This window comes from Molothrus ater, chromosome 4, assembly GCF_012460135.2.
Source record: "Molothrus ater isolate BHLD 08-10-18 breed brown headed cowbird chromosome 4, BPBGC_Mater_1.1, whole genome shotgun sequence".
Taxonomy (NCBI): domain Eukaryota; kingdom Metazoa; phylum Chordata; class Aves; order Passeriformes; family Icteridae; genus Molothrus; species Molothrus ater.
The window spans coordinates 37,815,974-37,840,287 of NC_050481.2; the positions used below are offsets into that span (position 1 = coordinate 37,815,974).

Below are 24,314 nucleotides of genomic sequence, written 5' to 3' on the forward strand. Positions count from 1 at the left end.
CATTTTCCTTCTGTAAACCTGGACTGACTACAGAAACCTAATAAATACCAACTTTTTAAAAGCTGAAATTAATTTCTGATTCCGGATCAAGTCTTGAAGTAAGATGCACTTGCGCGTGTTTTAGACAACACCAGGGAGCGACGAGGAGCCACCAAGGAATGTACGAGCAGCAGGAGCTGCCATTCAGAAGGAAAGAAACAGGAAACAGCGGGGCGGTGCCTGTCGGGCCGCACCGCCCTCAGGCTAGCGGGACGTTCGAAAGGCGGCGGCGGCGGCCATCGCGGCCATGGTGGAGGGCCCGGGCTGCGCCCTCTGCGCTGAGCGCCTGCGGGCGCGCCTGCGCCGGGGACAGCGCGTGCGGTCCGCGCGGGGCGGCGGGGGAGCGGTGAGGGCACAGGGACAGGGCTGGGGGGCGGTGAGGGCACACGGACAGGGACAGGGCTGGGGGGCGGTGAGGGCACACGGACAGGGACAGGGCTGGGGGGCGGTGAGGGCACACGGACAGGGACAGGGCTGGGGGGCGGTGAGGGCACACGGACAGGGACAGGGCTGGGGGGCGGTGAGGGCACACGGACAGGGCGGGGGGGCGGTGAGGGCACACGGACAGGGACAGGGCTGGGGGGCGGTGAGGGCACACGGACAGGGACAGGGCTGGGGGGCGGTGAGGGCACACGGACAGGGACAGGGCTGGGGAGCGGTGAGGGCACACGGACAGGACTGGGGAGCGGCGCTGCCGGCCCGGCCACCGGGACAGGGCGGGGCAGCTGCCCCGGGCAGCGGGGCCCAGCGCTTTTGCTCGTGTTTGTCCGCGGTGGTAAATGCCACCGGGTGTGGGTGAGAGCAAGCGAGCGGGCAGGAGCCGCTGGGGTGCCAGGGCTGGCGGGCGGAGCTCCGAGCGGCGTGTTTGGTGCCCCCTGTGCCGCCGCTGCCGTCGCCCGTGGGTGATAGTGGGTGTCATCCGCGAATACTGAATTCTTCCTTGAAGTTGTGAAATATTCTTGTCAGCACCATAGTAATCCAATTGCGGCAGGTCAGATGTGTGAAGACGATTCTGAAGCTGTAGAAACAGGAGATTTGAGGCGTAATGAGGGAAAGCTTTTAGCATCGCTCTGTTCACTTAGGATAAACTTCAAAATACCATGCTACTCGGGGGAACGTTAGATACAAGGGAAATTATTGCTAATCTTCCTTCTTCATAATCTCTTCAGTCTAGGCATGTCCTAGATGCGCTTTAAGGTCCCTTCTAAACCAAACTATGCTATGATTCTAATCTATGTGAAACATGAGAAAGCTACACATTGGCCTGCAGAAAGGCGGTTTCTATATTTATTTTTTTAAGCAATTTTAGTTAGACCAAGTATTTAAATAAAGAGTGTGACATTTGGTTTGTATCCTTTCATTGACAGCATAAAATAGTTTACTAGTATGAAGTTTGTGAGACTTGTGAGACCTTGTAGCAGATGGAGAAATCACTTGGCTGATAAGTGTGTAGGTACTGTCCTCTGGTTTTGATTACAGAGGTATCTTTTTTTTCCATGCCTCATTTTGCTCATCTTGAAAAGACTATGTGTTGCTTTTGTTTTAAGTAAATATATTGGATTCTGCCAGGCAGAAAGTTGGGGAATTTTGACCCACTTTTAGTGTATATAAAGCATTGTAGGAGTTTGTGATTAAGGCACAGTAAGATAGTACTTCAGTGAAACAATTTAGGAAAGAATGGTTGAAAATACATCTTCTAAGATATATCTTGGGACTAGTCTTTATAGGTTAATATCTTTCAGGACAGATTTTTGATGTAAGGAGTTATGCTCCTAATGTTTCAAAAAGAAATCTCACTCCCTCAAATAGATTTGTTATTATCACTTTGTGCAGTAAAAGTCACCTCAGGGCAGCCTCTATTCATTGGAAAATAACCAACCTAAGGGTTTTGGACTTTTTAGATTTCACAGAGGCTGCTAACCATGGCCAAAGCCTTGGCCACTGCTGAAGAGAGTGTTTAGGAGAGTTGGTACTATGATGACTGTAAGATTTTGCCTGATACCAAAGAGGTATGAATTTAACTTCAAATATTTGAAAACACAGTTTAGTTTTCCATCTCAGTAATTTCCTATTCTGGTTTGTTTTAAACAACCCTGAGTGGATTAAAGTTCAAATAAACTTTGTTGCACAGCAATAGACTCCAGCACTTTTATTGGAAAGCATGAACTGCTTACATGGGAGCAAAATTTTGCTTTCTTCATATTTTGATAACAGACAAAGTAAATGTTATGCAAGAAATGTTTTTATTTTCCTACTTGACAGAATAATAACCATAAAACTCTCTAAATGTTCATCATTTCAAGGTAATAATATAGTGGGAGATTGCATAGGGAGTAGCTCTGAAATGTCACTAACTAGCAGAAGCCTGGCTGATTTGCCAGTGTTGCTTTCATACATATTTGCATTGAAATTGAGTGCTGCAATTGAAGCACTGATACATCTATCTGCCTTGCAGTCAGGGCTGTGAGGGCAGTGAGTCTGCTGCTCACAGGTCTGAAGGGACCTTGGGGTGCTGGTCAGAGGGACCTTCACAGGCTGAGAAAAAGGGCTGGTAGAAAGTCAAGTTCAGCATTTGGAAAACCTGCAGAGTCCCGCACTTGGAACAGAAGAGTGTCATGGAAGAGCACAGTCCTGGCTGCTGCTCAGATGGGAAATGGCTCTGCATCAAAAAAGGGCTTTAGGGTCCCGTAGAAGCTGAGTCCATGTCACTTCCATGTTCCAAGAAGAGGGACATCCCCATGCTAGGCTCTGCAAGTTGAGGAGAGTGATGCTTACCTCTGAGCAGCAATTGCAAGGCTGCACCTGAGTTTGCAACTCCCTAGTAATAGCAAGATAATAACAGACTAGAGTGAGTCCTCTGGTATGATTAGCAGGGTGAAGCACATGGTGCTCAAGGAGCAGCTGACAGAACTGGGGTTTTCTTGCTCTCCTCAGGTAGCTGTAAAGAGGATATGGAAGAGACAGAGCTAGGCTCCTGTAGGGACTTGCACAGTGGGTGAGAAGCAGCAGATGCAGGGGACAGCAGGAGTTCTCATTCAGTATTAGGAGAAATTTTCCACCACAACAATAGTCAAGCCATGGAACAAGGGCCCAAAGAGATAGGAGTGTCCATCCCTGGAGCTGCTATGAATCTGACTGGACAAGGGCCTGGGCTCCCTGTCTTAAGTGTATTCTGCTTTGACCAGGTGTTTGGACCAGATAACCTGTTGACATCCCTTGTAAATTCAATGTATTTTCATGTGCTATGGAAGAAAATATGACTGCTTCAATCTCACATTTATCTTGTCCTCTAGTAGTGTCCTACCTGCTGTTCACCTGCTTCTGAGATTAGATTTAAAACTAGCAGGAAGAGAGAGATATCTCTGTGGGCTCAGTGGAGGCTTTTCTGTAACACACAATACACTATGCAAAACACTGAAAGCCTGTTATTAACATTTGAAGAAGGATATAGATCTGCAAATGGCAGAATTGACTCTGACATGTTTTTAATATTCAAACTGTACCTGTTCGTTTTGCACCAGTCTGAAACTCTTATTATAAATTCATGACTCGAAGGAAAAGGCATAAAATTCCCTGATAAAAAAGATGTATTGTTTCAGTTAGGAAAAAAATTGAGGTAAGTTATGATAGCATTAGCAATAGTGACTGCTTCGTGGGTTAATAGTCCCATTGTTTTTGGTAGAATACTTAAGGGGAAAATAGTTAATGTTGTCCAAGTTAGTACAGCTGCTTGCTGAATGTGTACTGGTGCTAGAATCTAAGCAGTATAAATTCTCCTTAATCTTTGTGTATGTACTCATTTTTCAGACTGCTGCAAGTAAAGAGAACATCTCTGGTCATGATTTCCTTGTTGGACATGTTTACAGGGGTGTGGAGACATTGGGAAAAGAACTTTTTATGTATTTTGATCAGAAAGCTTTGAGGTAAGTGAGAAAAAGGCCTTCCTATGCATTCAGACTGAATATATTTGCAGAGGTCATCTTGATCTTGCTAATGGCACTTTCAGAGATTTGAAAGTGTTAGAGAGAAACTTCTCATCAGCCTCTCTGCAGTACAGGCATACTGGATAAAATCACATGTTTAGAGAATATACTACTTTACTCCAAGATTCCATGTAAAGGTATCTGAAAATGACAGTTATTTATTGGCATGCTTTGTTTCAAACAGGAAGTTGCATTTTGTGGAGACAAAATAGTTATAATACATGCAGTGCATTCAGATCCCTGCAATTATTGTGTAGCACGAAATAATTCTAAAGTTTCACCTTCTTACTTAAAACTAGAAATCATCAACTCTTTACTACTAGTTCTCATTGAATAACATTTCCTAGGCTTGATTAGCATGCCTTTTCTATTTGTAATTAAAAAGATTTATATTTTGCCCTATTTCAGGACATCAAAGGTAATGAAACAGCTTAGAATTAAATTTTATAAATTTCTTAATGCTTTTGAATGTAAACGTGTAGTGATGATTAATTTTTTTCTTCTAGTCATGAACTGAGAAGGCACTAGAATAGCTAATAGTTGTGACTCTTAAAATTTATTTCAAACAGTATACTGGAACTTGGTAAATGAAACCATCAGCTATAAAACTGAATGAAAAATAATTTTCTGGAAGCATTTAATGCATCACTGTTTGTTAGCAAGATGCAAGAGTTTGGTTTAAAAGTAAATTTGTCTCGGTTTAAAAATAAGTTAAGCCTGTGCAGTACTACTCATGGCACTTGAGAATTGAAAACGGCTTTTGAAGATAAAAGTGATTGAAACAACTATATCACCTGATCTGACTTGTAAGAAGAGTTTTGGAAAGACACAGGTTTTTAAGTAACTCATAGCATTACTTTTTTTCATGTTTTAAAGAGTAACTTTAAGAATAGGCTTAATGACATGTGTCTAGCCCATCTGTAAATATTTAAAATGCCTGTCCTTCCTGGAATATAGGAAAGCTGGGCTTACTGGAAACAGAGACCTGATATTGCTTTTCTTTGGTCATTTATGTAGTTTAGTCTGTTAAATCTTCTTGTAACTATAAAATTATCTACTTTTTCTGATATACAGTGTATAGTAAAAGGCATTATTGCTATCTTATGGTTTTTAGGTCTTGATTGTAGCAGGTGAAATTGTAATAAATAAAATGTATGAGATAATAGTCAGACTTGTCCTTTGCTCAAGCATAGCTCCTTGTAGAATATTTTATAAAACTTAAGACCTCTTAAGGCATTACTAATCTGTAGAATGAATGCTTGAAAGGGTCTGTTCTTCAACTTTGCCATCTGTGCATTTTTCAGTTTATTTCTTTTATTAATTTTAATTGACTTGCAGGTTTTGCCGTGGTTGTAGGCAAAGAAAAGCAGAAAACAACATATGGCAAATACTAATTATGTTGTTTATGGTGTTACTGGATTTAGCTGCAATGTGATAATAGTGGTGGGAATATGGGGACTAAATTCTTTGTTTTCATACCAGGTGACTTCTGCCTGATTTAACAGAAAATTTTCTGGTCAAGTGGCCTCATTTCTTTCGGCCTTCCTGAAAGTTTATGAATCTGTGTTGGAAGATCAGCATGTCAAGTGAAAAAAATTCTAAATGCACCAGAAATGGTGCTTCTTAATGATCAGGTTTGACTTCTGTATAATGAATTATGAAGACTACACAAAACCAGCTATGTTTTGGAGGGATTTTTACTTGGGGAGCATTCTTTCTTTTTTGGGAATTGAGCATTCTGTAAGCTAAGTTTGTTGCTGTGTTACTGGTAATGACTAGAATTAATGTACGTGCATACTGACTTGGTTAGGTAAGGTTCACAGCTCTAAAAATAGACTGGTGTAGTGCTTGGAAATGATAGCAAAGTTAAAATACCTATAAAAACTCTCTTTCTTTCCAAGGATTCACTTTGGTATGAATGGTTCCATGCATATTAATCCTGATGGAAGCAAAGAAAGGAATGGAGCACAACCAATTTTGGAGATACAGCTTATGGAGGATACTGTTTGTTTTTGGGATGTGACAGTAGAGTATAGGTAAAGCAGAAACTAATGAAACAGTTTATTTCTTTTTATAACTATCTTTTAAGGTAAATGAAAAAATAATGTACACATTTTTAAGTGCTTGGGTTCTGTCAAGAAAAAACTTTCTAAACATGTCATATTTTTTGGTGTGGTAATTTGAGTTTGTTACTTTTGTATCAGAGCTTACATACAGTTAAAGTAATGCTATGCCACAGTGTCATTAGGTAGTGTCAAAACTGGGAATGAAAGTTGGATTTAATTTTATCCTTAGATCTGTATGCCGAAACCTATTGCTCTGTTAATTTCTAACCAAGTCTCACTTCTTAACAAGAGTAACAAATAACCTGCCACGATTACTGGTTTCAAGTTTTTATGCTCCCAAGGTTGGGTTTTTATGTTTTTTCTTTATGGAAGCAAATCTTTATAATTGTTCTAATTTACATTAAGCAGATGTTTATGCCCGTTAGCACTGTACTTCACATTGCTAAAAAAAACATCAACAAGTTTGATTTTAGTGATTAAGGCTCTTGAGTGGAAATGGGCATGTAAATTCATGCAACATATATAAGTGTACGTAAAATTACAAACTACAAAATCTCATGTAAGCCAAGACTTCTTGTATGGTATTATTTTCAAATGAGTATGCTTATCCTAATAATACATATCTTAAAATATGAATATATATTTTTCTAAATTTTCTAACTACTGTTAATAATCTACTACTACATACATCTATTACATAATTATAATTTGCTCAGTTGATTAGAGCGTGGTGCTAATAATGCCAGGATTGAGGGTTTGGTTCCCATTTGGGTCATTCACTTAGGAGCTGGACCTCATGATCCTTGTGGGATCCTTCCAACTCAGAATGTTCTGTGATTCTTCAAAATATAATATATAAATTGATTTTACAGATATATATACACACACACACATAAATGTCATGTTGTAATTAGTGGGCCATGTAACCATACAGTTAGGTATTTTTGAGAGTCCAAACACATGGGCTTTCCATCTGGGAAGTAGTTTTAAAGCAAGGAGCTGGCAAATATTTTTCAAGCTATTACAAACAAAATGAGATTGGACTAGATGCATGTTCCATGCATGTATCATTGACCTGTTTTTGGAAAAGGTGTTTAATGGAATTTCTGTGCCACTTCTTGTCACTGGTATTTTCATGGTTTCTGTTATCTGCATATAATGTTCTAATTTGTTCTGTTGTTTTTAAAACCACACTGCAATATTAGAATATATTTAAAATAAAAATTATCGGTGTATTTTTCTCTTCCAGAAATGCAGCTGAATGTGAGCAGAAAGTGAGGATGATGGAAAGTTTGGATGTCTGTTCTCCAAAGTTTAGCTTCTCAAGAGCAGAACATGCGATTAAGCAGCAGAACACCCGTATGTTGTGTGATGTGTTACTGGATCAATCAGTATTACCTGGAGTGGGAAATATCATAAAGAATGAAGCACTGTTTGATAGTGGTCTTCATCCAGGTGTTAAGGTGGGTGAATGTCTCAAGATGGTTTTTAAGGACACCAAAATATTCAGAATTTAAATACATGTTTATTTAATATTTTGCTATTTTCTTACCTTTGTTTTGTCATCTGTAATTTCTTAACTTATTCTTGGACACTAAATTAATGTTTTATCTTTATAACAAGAGGTTTTTGTCATGACACTTGGAGCTGATAAACTTTCATATTTTAAGTCTGGCATCCTGTTATGCTGCCATTAAAGTGATAGTCAATAAATAAGGGAAAGTGAAAAGTGCTCAGGTTTTTTGTTCATTTACTACCCAAAGTAGTTTATGTGGTAGAGTTGATAATTTTTGCAGCTGCTTCTTCTACTTCTTATCCTGCTAGCTGGCATCAGTTGTTTTTTCTACCATTGTTTATCATACTTTTTCTGTTTTAAGATCCTCAAGATCCTTCAAGATCCTTTCAAACTTTGGTTGAGAAGATGATATTTGCAAAACAGAGATTACGTAGGATGTAAATGGAAACTGGACAAGATTAGTAACTGAAGTTTTTTAAACATAGTATTTTGAAAATTGTTCATAGGATTAATCTGGATTTTAATTTTATCTGTGATATGACAGAGAAAATAAAAGTGATATAAAATTTTGGGTTCGTAAGAAACATAAATTTGGTTGATATGTCTGTAATTGTGATGCCTTTGACTTCTGTATTCTTCCTGAATGTGTCTCAGAGGAAAGAGCCTCAGATGATAGGTCATATTATGATCCATGAGGAAATTAGGAGGGATGTGAGACTTGCTAACTCTGTTATTCATGTGATCATGAACTCTTTGGTCAATATAGGGCAAGAAAACTGAATTTTCTAGCACGTGTTTTGCATGGTTGAGGCAAAGCACGTTGTTTGGTATGCAAGCAGTGAGTTTTTGTATTACAGAATGTAAACATGTACTGTGTTAGTGAGATGATACATATAATACGGAGTCAGGGAAGTATCACAACATGGAGAAAAGCAGCTCCACATCAGTGTCAAAGTGCACCTACTCATAGGTCTTCTTTTGCCATTGTCCCTTAGCATTGTAATATTCTAAAACTCATTCTTTTCTTTCTTACAGGTTTGCCAACTGACAGAGGAGCATATACGTCACTTGGTGAAAATGACACGTGATTTTACCCTGCTTTTTTATAAGGTGTTGGCACATATTTCTGGAGAACTTCCAAAATATTACTCTGGCATGTTAGCTGTGTGTGATCATCTGGTGAAATATGGAATATTAATCCCAGTATTTCTGGGTGGGATGTGCCTGGCCTCGTCTGACCCTTGCTGCTGGGCCAAAGGGGCAGCTGTGGTGTTTCACCTCAGAGATACCTTTGGCCGGCTGGGTGCTGCAGCTGGCACTCGGAACAAATCCAGGCAGAGTAGGAACTCAGTTTACCTCTGGTGGTAAAGGTTCAGGCGATGGTGAAGAGAGAAAGGAGAGGATTCTATCGTGGAGTTTTAATCCAGAGTTTTATTCCAGGATGACAGACCTGAATCTTGTAACAGCTCCCAACAGAATCCAGACCGCATGGTCCCGTTTCCTTTTAAGCCCCGGGGGACAGGGGGAGGGGAAGGGACAGGTGAGGCACCAACCCGGTGTGAGGAGGGGAAGGTTCAAGGGATAAAGACACTTGGACAGGCCAATGAGCCCAGACCTGAGGGACATCTTTTGAAGTTCTGCCAACCACACCACGACCCTGCTGGAATGTTAAGATTGATGGACAGCTCTTAGCAGGAGGGCAAAGGATAAAGGAGAGGTTGGCACACCTGGGGGGTTGGGATAGGTGAAACAGGAAATGGCATCACACTGCAACAGTGAAAACAGTATAAAGATCCAACAAAGCAAGTGTTTCCATGAATAGGAATGTTGGTTTGTGTGCTCTTTATTAATTGTGAATTGTCAGATGATGGAAAGGTAAGGAGAGTCGTGACTGTCAAAATATGCACAGTTTGGCCCAAAAGACTTTCACAGATGCAGCCTGAAGGCCAGTTCAGTCTTTCTGTGCATGTGCTGTTATGCCAGTCTGAACATGTCAGAATTGATGTAGGCTAAGCACAAAGTTACGTGTAAGGTAACATAAAGATTACTCTTCAAACTAGGAACTAGACATTGTCCCAGGGAAGTATGAAAGTAGTTGATGTGGCTTCCTATATAAAACTTGAAATAGCAATTAAATTTATTTGGCTAAATAGTTTGCAACTTCTAACTTCTTTTTCCTAACTCAAATAATGGACTTGGTTGATAAAGTGAAATAAATTATGGTTTCTCCCTACTACTATAACTTCAGTAGGACTTAATTTCTTCCTGTATAAACTCCATAATTCATGGCGCTCTGGTGCTCTTTAACTTTCCACAAAAGAAAAAGAGAAAATTTTACCTAATTCTTCTATGTTTGGTTTCTTTAAGCTGCAAACAAAAAAAAAAAAAAAAAAGAAAAGCAGTAGTGACATTTTTGTCTTTTTCTCTTGATGTTCATGAAAGGCAAGGAGCTAGCAGTGCTAAAAAGAATTTTTTTTGTAGGTGAGGGTGAGGGCACCTAACATTCCTAAATCATAAAGGCTAAAACTTTAATTTGTTTAATAGTCTGCTTAAGTATCTACTTTCCCTCAACCCACTAAAGAGCACTTTAATTTGTTGGTAGGGAAATGTTTTCATTTCTCTAAATTCGTAATGAAGTCTGCCAGTAAAGAGACACCTTCTAGTTCTGCAACAACTCTAATACTCAGAAATTTAAAGGCTTTTGGACTGATAATAAAGAGGTTATACTTTCTGTTTAGCCAATTTCAAAACTTCTGTAGTCCACACTTAGCAAGTACTTTTAAGAGGGCTAGCCTCTCCTTCCATGTTAGAGACATAATGAAAATATGTTAATGAGGGATAGTGCTTGAATTTTTTTAATAGACTGTTATGGATTGTTTGCAGTCATCATACTGTATCATTGCATACGCAAAGGTGAAGAGTCCTGTTTGTGTAAAAAGCTGTTGCTTTTGTTTGTTTTTTGATAACTGGATGGGAAAAAAGCTACTCATAAGAAACTGACTGAAAACCTTGAGGAGGCAGCTGTGAATATTCATGCAAATATATATTAGTAATTCCTTCTGATTGAATTACTAGTTTGCACTGGCACAAGAATTCTCTTTCAGCAAGACTGATGAATAAGAGCACAGTAGAAGCAAAAATACTGTGCTCAAAGACACCTGTGTTTTGGGAGAATTCCCAAGGGTTTTTGTACGTTATAGAGCTAGAGTTAGTGAACTCTGCCAGGGCTGTGCCGGTATTACTTGGACAGCTGTGGTATCGTTTGAGCTGAGCCCAAGGATTTGTAGGGCAGAGTTGGCTGCATCTCTACTGGGCTCTTGTTTGGAATTTTTTTTTTTTTGCCGCTTTTAGCTGTAGTGTGTCTATGCTGACTTCCTGGGTATTTTGGGAATTGTCTCATAAAATGTGCCTGCCAGCTGTCTGGAGGCTTTTCAAGTCACTGCCCTTGGGCTTGTACTGTACTTAATTTAATATGGCTTTCTGCCAGACTCTGGGGAGCTCACCATAGTGCCAAGAGGCTTTTCAAGTTGTTTGGCATGGCCAGGGCCAAGATACAGCTGAGCAACTTTATTGGGCACTACCCAACATTTACAGAATCTTGGGAATATTTCTGCATTGCACAGTTCTTTAGGTTTTGGGAAGGCTTATTAACCCAGATTGTAGCATTGCATCTGAGCTGTGCTGAGTTTTTGGGTCTTTGGGGGTGAGAGAAGGTGGTGTTTGTTTTGTGGTTTATTTTTGTTTTGTTTTCTATGCTGCATTGATTGGAGTTCATTAGCTCTTCAAGAGGACTCCTGCAAGTATCAGGTCAAAGACAATTGGTGCTGATTCAGAGCTAACTGGTCCAGCTGAACTCAGAGAGTTCCTAGCATGTATTTACTTGCACCTTGCTAGTATGCTTTTTTTTTTTCCCTGTGTTTTATTTCATTATGTGGAGAATTACAGACACTGTTATACCTGACTTGTCAATTCTTTACATAAAATAATGTGAAATACAGGGATAGCCTTTATTAATGTCTCTCTTAAATAACTTCATCTAGTCATTGAGTTGACAATTTATGTAGTGTTTTTTATTTTCAGACTGATGTTAAATTGATCCTGAGTCTCTAACATGGATTTTAAACACGTTCTGTTCTAGTGCCGCAGAACGGGGTCCCCGCTGTACCGACACTACAAGGTGTACAAGCGCCCATCCTGCAGGGAGTGCAGTGGCAGCATCACCGTGTGCCGTCTGGGGGACCATAACAGGATGACTTACTTCTGCTCTCGATGTCAAAAGGCAGATCCCCAGCTCGTCAATCTTAGGTATGATGGTAGCATCATGGTGACGTTTTTAAGCACCTCAAAGTGTTGTTACAGTAAAAGGACACCCCCTTTGAAATAGAATGGATCTGTGTGCATTTTATAACTAAATTAACTATGTCAGACAAAACCAGAACGTATTGCAAGAAGAAAAAAAAATTGCCTATTGGTATTTAAAAATGGTTAGAAGCTTCGATTCTTTGCTACTATTCTTTTCAAAGGTGTCATCTATTATGAAGCAGCTATTACTTTAATCAAATGTAGGAATTATGAAACAATTCAGAGTACTCAGATTTATTCACTGAAACTAAGTCACCAGAAAAGTTGCCCTTTGTTCTTGGCGTTATCAATGTAAAGGGCATGGATGTTTCCATACAACTGAGTTGAATATAATGAAGTAGGAATTTGTCTTTCTTTTTGCAGGATAGCCCCATCAGTCCTGGCATATCTAGATGGCTGTGCATCTTTGCAGTTTTCTTCTGGATATAGAATTCTACTGAGGATAACTAAAACTTCAGTAAATTCAGAGTGCAGCAAATATTTTAGGGGCTTAGTACTTTTTCTTCCTCCTTATTGGATTTTAAAAGCTTTTGCTATAGGTGTGCTACAGAGGCACTTCTGCTTCCACATAAATTGTGCTAGCAGCAGCTTTCCTCCTTTTATTTCAGGAAAGCAGAAAGTGCATTTGATATCACAAAGGGTCAAAAGGTAAAAGTTACAAAAATACCTTATTCAGACTTAGGCATCTGTTATTCTTGAAAATTTTCATCTGAGGCTTCAGAATTCTGCCTTTATACTCTCTGTCAGTCTAATATAAGATGCTGTTTCACTTTGTGACTTTGCCTCGTTAGTGTGTGGGGGGGTGTGTGTGTATATATATATATATGTTTTAGATAAGATTTACAGAGCACATAAATCCCTCTCTACCTCCAAGCTTCTTTCAAGACTCAGATGTCTGAAGGGATTTTGCTTAAAGGTTAAAAAATTGCCTTTGGGTACAGATCAAATATCGAAAATTCCAGCATGGAAGATGAATATTTCACAAGCTGATAACCCAAATCTGCTGTATTTTCAGAAAGTAATAATGAGAAATATTTTGCAAAAATGTAGGAAGACAGCATTCTTCTGTTGAGTGAGATAACTAGAAAACAGTGTAGGGAAAAAAATCCTTGTTTTCTAGAACAAGTAGTGATTTAGCATTTTGTTGTTGTACTTTTAAATAAACAATTAAAGAGCGCTGTATTTAAGTAAAAAACATGGTAGTGGTAGCTATAAAATAAAAAGATGGTTTCTTGTCTTGTCCTTATCCTAATGGTCAGTTCTTTGTTTTCTACTGCACTCTTTTCAATTTTACAGTAACTGTTACTGTATAAAATTATGTATAGCTCAAGTAATTTATTTGCCATTCCAGGCTTTTTGCATTTAAAGACTGGAAGGGGCCCATGTGATTAGACTGACTTGCTACAGATCATAAACTGTAGAATTCTACCCAGTGGTTCTGGGGTCAAGTCAACTAGCTTAGGATTCTGCTCAACTGAAAAAAAATTAGAAAATACCCATTATAAACTTAGCCCATCAAATTCAAAAGTACCTTGAATTTAAAAAATAGACCTCTCCCCACATATTTCATAAACTGGGAAAGGGTGTGGGAGTTATAATGACAGGACAGATGACCCTGGGTAACAACATGGAATTAAATTCCCAAACATGATACACTGAATATATTCAGTCTAGTAATGCATTTTTTGATAGCTGAGTAGAACAATTGATCTAATAATGTGAAAATACCCATTTTAACAGTTACAGTTTGGCTGTTTTGTTTGCTAGCCACAGTATTTTGGTGAATGCTGCTGTAATGTCTGTTCTACCTCTTAACAGCACAGACTCTTTGGAATGTCAGCAGTTCTCATTATCCTCCTTAGTTTTCCTTTTGTGGAAGGTGTGGTAGGTAGTGGATATCTTTACTGTTACTTTAGAGCTCTAGCCTCTTACAGAAAGTGATCGTTACGGAAAAGTGATGGGTCAAGGGAGTGTCACAACAGTGCTCAACTACAGCATTTGCATTGTTGACTGAAGTGCTTAAATTCTTAGGATTAATAAAAGTCTCCAAAAAGTCCACAATTTCACAAAAACTATATAAAAAAATATAAGCTTGACAACTTATCAACCATAAGTTGGATAATCATAGCACTTAAAAGCATACATACGTAACTTACTGAACAGGTAAATTCAAGCTACAATTAATATGCTGTCAGTGTTTGGATACTATGACAAGAGCAGCCCCTCGTAACAGGAAGCTGTAAAGGAGTAACTATGATTCTAAATCAGTCTATCAACATAGGAGGTTATAATTTACAGGAAAATAAATACAACTAAATCTTTAGTGGTGTCTGGAGTAGCTTTGTCTCACAAGTCACAGCTAGGCTCCTTAATTCTGAACAGGTTTCTACATTTTAAAAGGCTTTCTAGCAAATGGTGACACACAAGAGACATTCTGACTTTTAAAGCTTTCAGTGCTTTCGGCTGTTATGATAACAATGTGTACTTGTGTGTAGCATTTAAATGAGAACAAAAAAATTATTTGCTAGACTGTGTGATTTCTGCAGTTCATCTTCTAAGCAGTTCTTCATCCAGTAATGCATTTGTTAGCAAGTCTTGTGTACCAGATATGGGGGGAAAGCCCTAAAACACTCTCCCTTTCTCACCAAGCCTTTTGCTGCAGTACTTGGAAATGGTAGGGAATCTGAGAGACTGGGGCATTGTTCTGGAGAGTACACCAGTTGATAATTAACTTTCTGTCAATTTCTTGTTTAAATATTTTTATTTGTTTTACTTCTGCAGCATCTGGAAAGATTTGGCCTTGAGGTAAAGAAAAGAAAAATCAAATTTGAACACTGACATGCTGTCCAAGCTCTGATAGGAGGCTTAACACTGCATCCTGCTTGTTCTCTAGCCCATGCCTTCCTGCACAGAGTGGCGTAAGGCAATTTGTAGGGGGAACGTCACAAAACACTAACATCATTCTTTTGTTTCACAGCAAACTGCCAGCTAGAAGCAGCCTAATTGGCTGGGCATACAGCAGGGGGTCATGTTCTAATGAACATGTAGCTCGGAAATCTGAAGAGGAGTGGACGTGTATGTGCTGCACCCTAATAAACAAGCCTTCTGCTGAAATTTGTGATGCCTGTTTGACTCCAAGACCTGAAGGTAGTGAAGGGTTGTCTGGCAGCTGTATTGGGAAAGATGGGAGGTCTATGATTTCGGTGTAGTTTTTATGTAGAAGTGTCTCATTGTGAATCATATATATATATAACTAGCTAACTTGAAGTCAGATTTTGAGGAAATCTTACACAGACAATATGGAAACTGTCTTGTCTTAAGCCCTGTAAGTGTCATCTTCCAAGCTGGTGTGCAGGTGGGATTCTATAGATTAGTGTCTTCAGTGACCCTTTATTTTTACTGGGGCAAGGAGTGAGAAAAATCTCAATTCTTTCAACTCTGTGTAAAATCCTTCAAAGTTTGCAGTGTAAGTCTGAATTAGAAATCATCAAAGGTCGGAAAATTACGTGTCATTCTTTCATGTGAACAAAAGCAATATATTTTAGTACCCTTTTCTAAAAGGATGCCAGGTTCCTCTGGGGCTACCTTTTTCCCTTCAAGTTCAGAGTAAAAATGATTCTGAACTTCTTACCTCAATTTGTTGTTTGTCTCTTGTTGGAGCTTTTAACGCTGCTATCTACATGAAATATTGCTTCATTGCTTAATCATTTTATGACTGGAGTGATGTGTGGAAAACCCTTATTTGGCACTAGCTATAGTTCATTTTCTCAGGTCAGGAATCAATAAAAGTATGTCTTTGTGCCGTACATGACAGTTGTTGGCAACACAGGCTAATCTTGCATAATTCTTCTGCCAAATCAGCACCAGAAACCTGAAAATTTTAATCTGTTCACAGAATAGGATTTACCAACTAACATTTATCCTGGAATTAATGTATTATGCCATGTGCACAAATGCTTTACTTTATGCTTTGAAACAAAACTTGTTCCTTCTCCTGTACTTCTGAATTTTACTTGTTTAGTTATATGCAATTACTGAAATCAGGCGTGGAATTTGAAGCTGTCTTAGACTCGATGGAATACTGTTGGGAAATCTTTCTTTTTTTTAAATATGACTTTATTTTTGCATAGGAGTGATATTTGAATTTTTTTTTTCAAAATAGGTTTGCTTACCTCTTTTTTTTTAAATCCTTAGGAGTCTTTCCCTTCTCACTTGGTTCAATGTTTGTTTTTTTATGTTGTTTCTAAAATTACCTACTGTCAGCAGAAAAGTTTGAATTTTTGAGGACAGGATACTTGGTCTGTAAAATTAGCTGCTGGCCCTACAGCCAAAATAATTCAGTCTGTAGACAGATAATTATTTACCATTACATTGCAATTTCCATGCTCCTTTGCTAAGTACGAGGCTAAGCCAATACTATTCTGTCTTAAAAAGTCTGAATGAAACCGATATGTTTGACTGTGCAGTAGTGGCAAAATGGAAGGTGCCTGGAAACAAGGAATGTTCCAAGTCAAATGTAGGGATTCTTATTTTGTTTCTGAGTGAGAATGCCTTTGGAGAGAGTGTATGTCTCATCTACCCGTGTTCTGCTTAATTCCCTCTTTGTTGTATGGAATAAACTGGATATAGTAGAAAAGGAAGGACTCTCTCCTGGAACACTGTGGTTTCACAGCTACCTAAAAAGATTGCACATAGGATGCCATTAGGTTTTCACCCTTTTCTCAGGAAGGGGATTACCTACAGTCTCCTTATGTATTAAATTGGCATTAATAAACTATTCCTATTCTTTTGAAATTATTATTGCCCACTAGGAGGGCCTCTGATTCTGTGAAGAAACTGTTGTTTATATCACAAAGCAAATGTCTGGACTGCTTTCTTCTGAAAAGCCTCTTACAGTCAGTAAGTTTGGATGAACACAAAGTTTGGAAAGGATGGGAACTCTGAAATCACTAGAAACCCCAAAATCTTAATATTAATTTTTGTGTTAATAGTAAGGTAATACTTAAAAAATGGATAATGCATTTCTGCTTGGAGGTACTATAGTCTTTGATCTCCCATTACTGAGGTTATCAAAAGTTATTTTGAAAAATTTAAATACTTTAATCTTTGTGTTTGGGCCAAATTAAATTTTTTATGGTTAAGTGTCTGATAGCTTTAATTTACATAGCATTAATTGATCCTACTCAAGCAATAGTAATGCTATCTACAAACACATGTTCTACATGACTCTAAGAGTGCACTGAGAATGATTTTTTTTTTATTGTAAGAAATTTTGTACTCTTATCTAATTTGTTAGATAAGAGTTTTGAGGTGGTTTTGAGATGGTACTGTAAATTTACTCTTTCATTCTCCAATGACAATTTACGAATACAGATCAGAAATATAATGTAGCATTCTATGCAGATGGATTATAACTAAAAACTTTTTTCCTTAGTTCCAAAGATGGAGAGTTTTGAAGATTGTGCAGCCTTTAACACAAGCTTAATGAAGTACCCTTGTAATGATTTCAGAAAACCAAGCACAGAAATAAAGATCAATAGGAAAACTGCATTTGGAACTACAACTCTTGTCTTAACAGATCTTGGTAACAAAACTGTTTTGAGAAACGATATCCAGGTATCTGGTGGACTTTCTCAGTGTGTTTTTCCAAAAAGCAATTGCAAGCAGATCCAAAGCAATGCCTGCCAGTCAGAGAGAAGCAAAGACAAGGATTGCTCAACAAACATAGCTGCCCTGGCTTTGTCCTCCTGTCAGCAACCTGTCTCTTTCAAACACATACAGAAGAAACAGAAAACTGACCATGTACCTTTGGTTCACCCATATAATACAGCAATCAGGTATGTATTCTAAAATGAAAGCAAGTCTTTGTAATCCCATAAACCAACTTTATCCTTAAATATTAATTGAATACTGTGCTGTTTGGCTCAGACAGTGTTGTCTTTGGATTTCTGCCAGAGGTAACTTATTCTAGGCTAACTATAATTTAATTCAGATTTCAAAAGCACTGAATTACCTAGGATGTCATTAGAAAAGTCCTGATTTTGGCATCCAGCCAGTACTGCTGTAAGTTAAACAGCTGTCCATAGTTCAGCTATTCCCATTGAATAGGCCAGTCTAGTTTTAATAGGTCAAGCACATTTCTACCTCAGGAGCTGTCTGATCTTAGCACTGTAGTTGCTATCTGCTTAGAGAGATCATAAAATCAATGTGAAAGATTACAAAAGGAAGCTATCTGGATGAATGTATTCTAATTGAAGTTATTTGTCAACTGCCAGGTTTCAGCATTCTTCCTTGAGAGGAAGATCTGTACAGTTACCTTGATGAGCTTCCCATCACTGCTTTTACTCTTAACTTCCCTCCCCATTCTGTATATAACCACTTCAATACTCTACCCATACTTTTATTTACAGAGCCCTGTTCAGACACATCCATCGCCTAGTTAAGAGAAATGTGAGAATCTATGAGGGTTGTCACAGAAAAGTTGGGCAGATAGTAACATCAGTAATGGGAGTGCAAGGTAGATGTCACATACAATGGTAAATTATGCAGGCTGAATGTGAAATATTGATGATATGTTACAAAATTCTTCGTCATGTGTCTGTTCTGAAATACAGAAATTACTTCTTAAGTTGTTGAAGCACCAGTTTTGAAATGATCTCGCTGACTAGCCAGGCTAGATGAATGAATACAATTCCTCCTCACACTTTCAGTACAGACTGAGGAACTGAGGCTGTAGGCAGGATAATTGAGAATACAGAGGACTGTAAACAAGAAATGAGATAGTATCAATCATGACAACAAGTTGTTGTAGCAAGTCATCAACTGAAATGCTTTTTTTTATAGCATTTTCTTAAACAACCAAAACCAACAAAAAATCTGTTGATTATTTTTATCTTCTTGTGTTTTAATGAGGTGTTGGAATAAAACTGCTGGTGTCTGCAGGACTGCAATCTTCCAGATGTAGAAGACAACATAAAATTCCTAAGCTGATAACTTGACCAGAATGAATTAATATTTTCTTCTTTCATTAAGGTTCCATTACTGCTTTTCTGCTCTATAAATATATTGGAAAGATACATTTCAGAGCATTAATCTTTTTCATGTCACTATTTTAAATGAAACCTTGTGTATTTTAGATAGTCAGAAATTGTCTCAATCATGAGGAAGAAGGAGACTTTATCCCATTCAGAGAATTCTATTTCATCCCATCATCTGGATTATTTCTTGTCCAAATGTGATTTGGAGCATTACTGTAACTTTTCAGTAAAGAGGGTGGGAGTCTTTTCTGTGAAGCATACAAATGTCTTCAGACTGGAGTAATTAGTGGTATTGGTCTTTTTCCCACTGAGAGCAGAATACTCTTTTAGAACATATCAGAATTTGAGGTGGACAGTATAACATCAGTAGTAATATTTATTTTGTTTCATACATGAATTTGAGTACTTCAAAATAATTTAAGACATGGTGGGGAAAACTGGTATAGTACCTCAAGGGCAGCACACAGTCGTGTCTATTCACAACTCGCAATCATTCAGATTTAAAGGCACATACAATATGGTGCATTAGAAAAGCAAGTCCTTTGTCACTGTATGCAAAAGTACACTGGGTGAGCTATTGTCATGGTAGGAGAGAGTTCTTTGGCTGCTAATCCCTTTTAAATTACACAGAAGTCATTTTGTCACCTGTCATTACAGCACACCTCAAGCTAATATGACAGATGCTACTCGTATGTTGAGCATGGGGCATCCTCGCTGCAGTAAACACAACCGTCTCTGCAGCCTCAGAGTTGTGAGAAAGGATGGAGAAAACAAGGGAAGGCAGTTTTACTGCTGCCCTCTCTCCAGGGAAACTCGGTGTGAATACTTTCAAGTATGTATAAGACTTCAGGACCTGTTTTTGCTTTTATAATCAGTGCTTGTTCCTGCAACCTCCTTGGCCCAGTGACGTGTCAATCATGGACAGCAGATATATTCCATTTAAAGTTTGACATAAATACTGTTGCACACTGAATTGAAACTAAGAGATTAATAATAGCTATTGAACTTAACAGTTTTAGTTACTTCTCTTAGTGTTGAGATGGCACCTACTTGTGCAAATGCTCTTAATCTACTTCCAAGTGATGTGAAACAGATGTATAAGAAAAATACTGGTTTGAGGGAACTTGTAAAAGTTGTTCAGATCAGCTTCTTCCTGAAAGGACTATAACAAACTAGATCTGATTTTCAGCCATGTTTCTGGCTAGCCAAAATCCTGACAGCCTCTCAGGATGATGATTCTGTAAACTGCCTGGGCAAACCCTCCCACTGCTGCACTAATACCTAACATGACCTTCCTTGCTGCGATTGGTGGCCTCTGCTCCTTCTTGCTACAGATGTGGATGTCTTAAAAAACTTTGACCTGAAAAGTGATCTGATAGTCATGACTATCAGGTAGTTAATAGATGGACTCAAGACAGTAATGCCTAAATTTGAAAAAAAACCTATGTGCTGACATAATTTCAACTTACACCAGTTAAAGTGCATGCAGTTGCAGTTGATGTTAAAGAAAAATCTAAAAAGTGTTCACAAAAGTGATAAAACTAATCTAAGTACTAGGAAGAATTTCTTCTATGGCATCCCCTGTAGGTCTTTTTCTATTGTCCATTTTAAAATAAGGAATTCATAGCCATCACATGTACCTGATACCTGTTTCTTTGGCAGTGGGCTGACTTGGATTTTCCATTTTGTAACCATGGCAAGCGATGTGTTATGAAGACTGTATTGAAGATTGGTCCCAATAATGGAAAGAACTTTTTTGTGTGCCCTCTTGGGAAGGAAAAACAGTGTGGCTTCTTCCAGTGGGCAGAAAATGGGCCAGGTATGCAGATTCTTCCATGATGCTCATGCACCTGTTCTTCAGGATGTCTTAAGTAACATTCGTAACATGCCTGTAACATTCGTAGTAACTTCTGGTTTGTTCTTTTTCCCTGTTCACTCATTAACTAGTAAAAGAGCTCCAATGTAAAGAACAGATCTAGAAAGAGTAATTTTACATAGTCCTATAAAAATTAAACACTGCTTGTATGAAGACTACAATTATGAAATAAACATTTAGCTTGCAACATATTGCAACATATACTATTGTATTTCTAATAAAAAATTGCACTGTTTCCTTTTTATATGTATTGTTTTAAATTGCTTTAAATTTTCATGTATTGTTTTAAATTTTCTTAAGTGTAAATATGTATTTAACAAAAGTGAATAAAAAGAATATACTTTGTTAAATACCAGTCTGTGCTTTCTCAGAGCATAAGATGAAACAGCAATGAACTGTACAATTCAAATGTTACAACAGTTGATTGACCTTGCTTAGATTTGGAAAATGACAGAAAACTTCCCTAAAACAAATAACATGACTTTTTGGTTTTCTAAATTATATATTCTAAATCCATGTCTTAATGTTTTCTTCTAGTCGCTACTGAACATTTTTCCCCCCATCCATATATAATAGATAATAAAATCTTACCTCCAAGATAGCTAGAACTCAGTTTATGTTTGTAGGTTTTACCATGATTTGCTGAAGCAAGGGGTAGAGTAAATAGAATATGGTAAGCTATCAAATCAGAAACAGAATTCTTCAAATGTTTAGAAAGTGTACTATAGATACCAAGGAAAATGAGACTAATGAAATGGTCATCCATCATTCAGCTTCATACATCATTCAATTGCAGCCAGTTTTAATTGAAAATAATGGGAAATAGTGTTGCTTCCCAGCAAAATATGTGGGATGAAACACCTTGCAAAAGGTTCTTTGGTCTGTGCAAACACTTGTGGTATTTTTTTTTATGGAGGACTACTTGATTTTCTTGAGAACATTGTATAACTTCATTCCAATTAAATCTTCCATTCCATGATGCAAAGGAAACTGCTTAATTCTTTTCCTAAGCAGCAGAAATTCAGAGGTTTTTTTTCTTTCTCTTTTCAGTAGCATTTGATAGCTTTGAAATCTTTCAAAACTTTCCTTACATGAAGAAAATATTTTTTAATCAGATTGTAGAAACTATAATCTTTATGTTGGTCAATGGCCTCTTTCCAAATAATATATGTCTTTCATGAGGTACAGAACTCCACCTGAGAACAGAACAAGCTACTTCACGTGAGGACTTATTTTTCCATTGCTGTCTCTTTCTATGATGTTTCTTGTTGCAATGATATGTTGCTGCTAGCTTGTGCTTATACATCTAAATCTTTAGAATTGCAATCTGACTGGTTTCTCACTTGTATTTGTACAATTTATTATGGTGATAAAGTGTTTGATTATTTTCAAATTGTACATGCTTTTGGATGTCTGGCACAGGGATTAATCTTCAGCAGTTCAGTTAAAGTTGAAAAATAAAAAAAGAAATACAACCATTTCTGATTACTTGCCTTCTATGAATGTTAAGATTTCTCTGAAGCTGGAAGTTAAATGAATTTTCCAAACTTTAATGCATGAAAAATTACAGTTGGGCTCTTACATATTTTTTAGCTTAATAGTGAGACGAGAAGTGAATCTCTGTTTAAATAAAATGCATACAAGTTTTAAATGATTAAGTGCATTTATTCACTACTGCAATCACTTTACTTTTTCTGTTCTTGTATTGAATATGTTGTATATGGTATATTTGTACCAGCCTGATTTTGCTATATATGCTAGTTGTGTAATGTCACAAGGTGAGGAACAGCAGACAGGGAAATCAAAGGGCAAACCCTGAGCTTATCACAGTGAACAAGAAACGAAGGAATCTCACATGTTTACACTTAAAGAAAATAGGAAACTAAACAAAAGACAGTGAATTCTAATTCATTAGATGCCTCTGCAAACCTTAATGCTTTTACCAACACTGTTTTTTAAATTCTTTTTTTTTTCCCCTTGGAGATGATGGCACTTTGTAGCTTGTTTAACAAGGTCTGGCTGATAGCTGGTTATAACAAGATTTGACCAAAAAAGCTGGCAACAAAACTTATCTTGGAATAGATCCCCACTCGACCTTTTAAAAAGAAACTGCAACCAAGGGTGCAAAACCAGATAAAAGTCCTGATTTTCAGCTTTTCTTCTAATAGTTTACAAATGTGTTTTTATTTTTTCACATTGATTCATCTATCACAGTGCAAGTGATGGAACACACTTCTTTCAGGTTTGTATCTGGCTTACACATTTTAATGGCTTGTGTAGCACACAGTGAACTGTGAAGGCTAAAAAGAATAACAAGACCTAAGTTAAAAGAGGGAGCTGTTTTTCACAAAGATTTTCTGTAATTTCTATTCCTAATGAAAGCAAATGTAAATCTTTTAGAAAAGAAATGTAAAGCTTTTAGAAAAATGCAGCCCTTTCTAAAGGCCTTATGGTTCTGACACAGTTTTGATACTTTGGCCTTTACCCAAACACAACCAAGAGAAATGGGATTATTACCTAACAGCCTACAGGACTGGCTGTTAGGAATGACAAGCTCACATAAGCTCCTTTGACTGGATGATTTCTAAAATGAGGTGCTGAGGACAGTTCTGTAATAAAAAGGAGACTTCCAGTAAAGCTGACTTCTAAGTACTCTTGTGTACAACTTTAGAGGGCTTTTTTAGACATTAACACTACACAGTGATAACATGACTCATAACAGAAACCTGTCTTTCACCTTAAGCTGAAAACACGTTTTATATACCACAGAACTAACCTCAAAAAGCCCCATAACTCAGCTGAGATGCTATACAAAACAGGTTTTAGAGGATCAAATCAAGGTCACACGAGTCGTGGAGTAAAAATTTTAAACTCAGAAAATACTAATGTTGTATGCCATAACCAGTTTCTGCTTTATTAGTAGCACTTTCATTACTGTTACAGTTTAAGTTAGTTTAGGCAGAGTATACCCTTCAGACTGAAATTAATTTTTATTTTCCAATTTGTGCCATTCGGTTTAGAATCAACAGATTTTTATGCCTGGTTTCATGCCTTTAAACCCTTATTTAACATAGTTTTTTAACCAGGTACTTGTTAAAGACAGGCATGCCATTTGATGTCAATACAAATTTTGCAAATAAATTAATAGAATACAGTATTCTATTCTACAGTAGTATTAATTCACTAAGGGGCAACTAAATTTACACTAAAAATAGGCAGTCAAGTTTTGGGACATGACTATGTCACAACTGTGATTACAGACCTTTACAATTATACAGGTATTCTGCATCCACCTTCCTACATAAAAAGGTGTTAGTTCTCACTTGTTTTTCTGGAATGGAATCTTACATAAGAGTCATGTAGCTCAATGACAGGGACTTTCAAAGAGGCAGAGGATGCCTTCCTTAATATCTGTATGAATACTGATCATTAGTG

General features: G+C 37.7%; 1 protein-coding gene across 1 annotated transcript; it reads left to right on the top strand.

Annotated features, from left to right (window-relative positions):
• The first annotated feature begins 286 nt into the window (after nucleotides 1–286).
• Nucleotides 287–22,530, top strand: NEIL3 (nei like DNA glycosylase 3). Its single transcript, XM_036382692.1, has 10 exons — nucleotides 287–385; nucleotides 3,847–3,962; nucleotides 5,924–6,058; nucleotides 7,338–7,551; nucleotides 8,640–8,714; nucleotides 11,743–11,909; nucleotides 14,944–15,113; nucleotides 17,401–17,803; nucleotides 19,661–19,835; nucleotides 20,666–22,530. The coding sequence occupies exons 1-10, from the start codon at nucleotides 287–289 to the stop codon at nucleotides 20,840–20,842; spliced, it is 1,731 nt and encodes a 576-aa protein (XP_036238585.1). The 3' UTR covers nucleotides 20,843–22,530.
• Nucleotides 22,531–24,314: the final 1,784 nt, after the last annotated feature.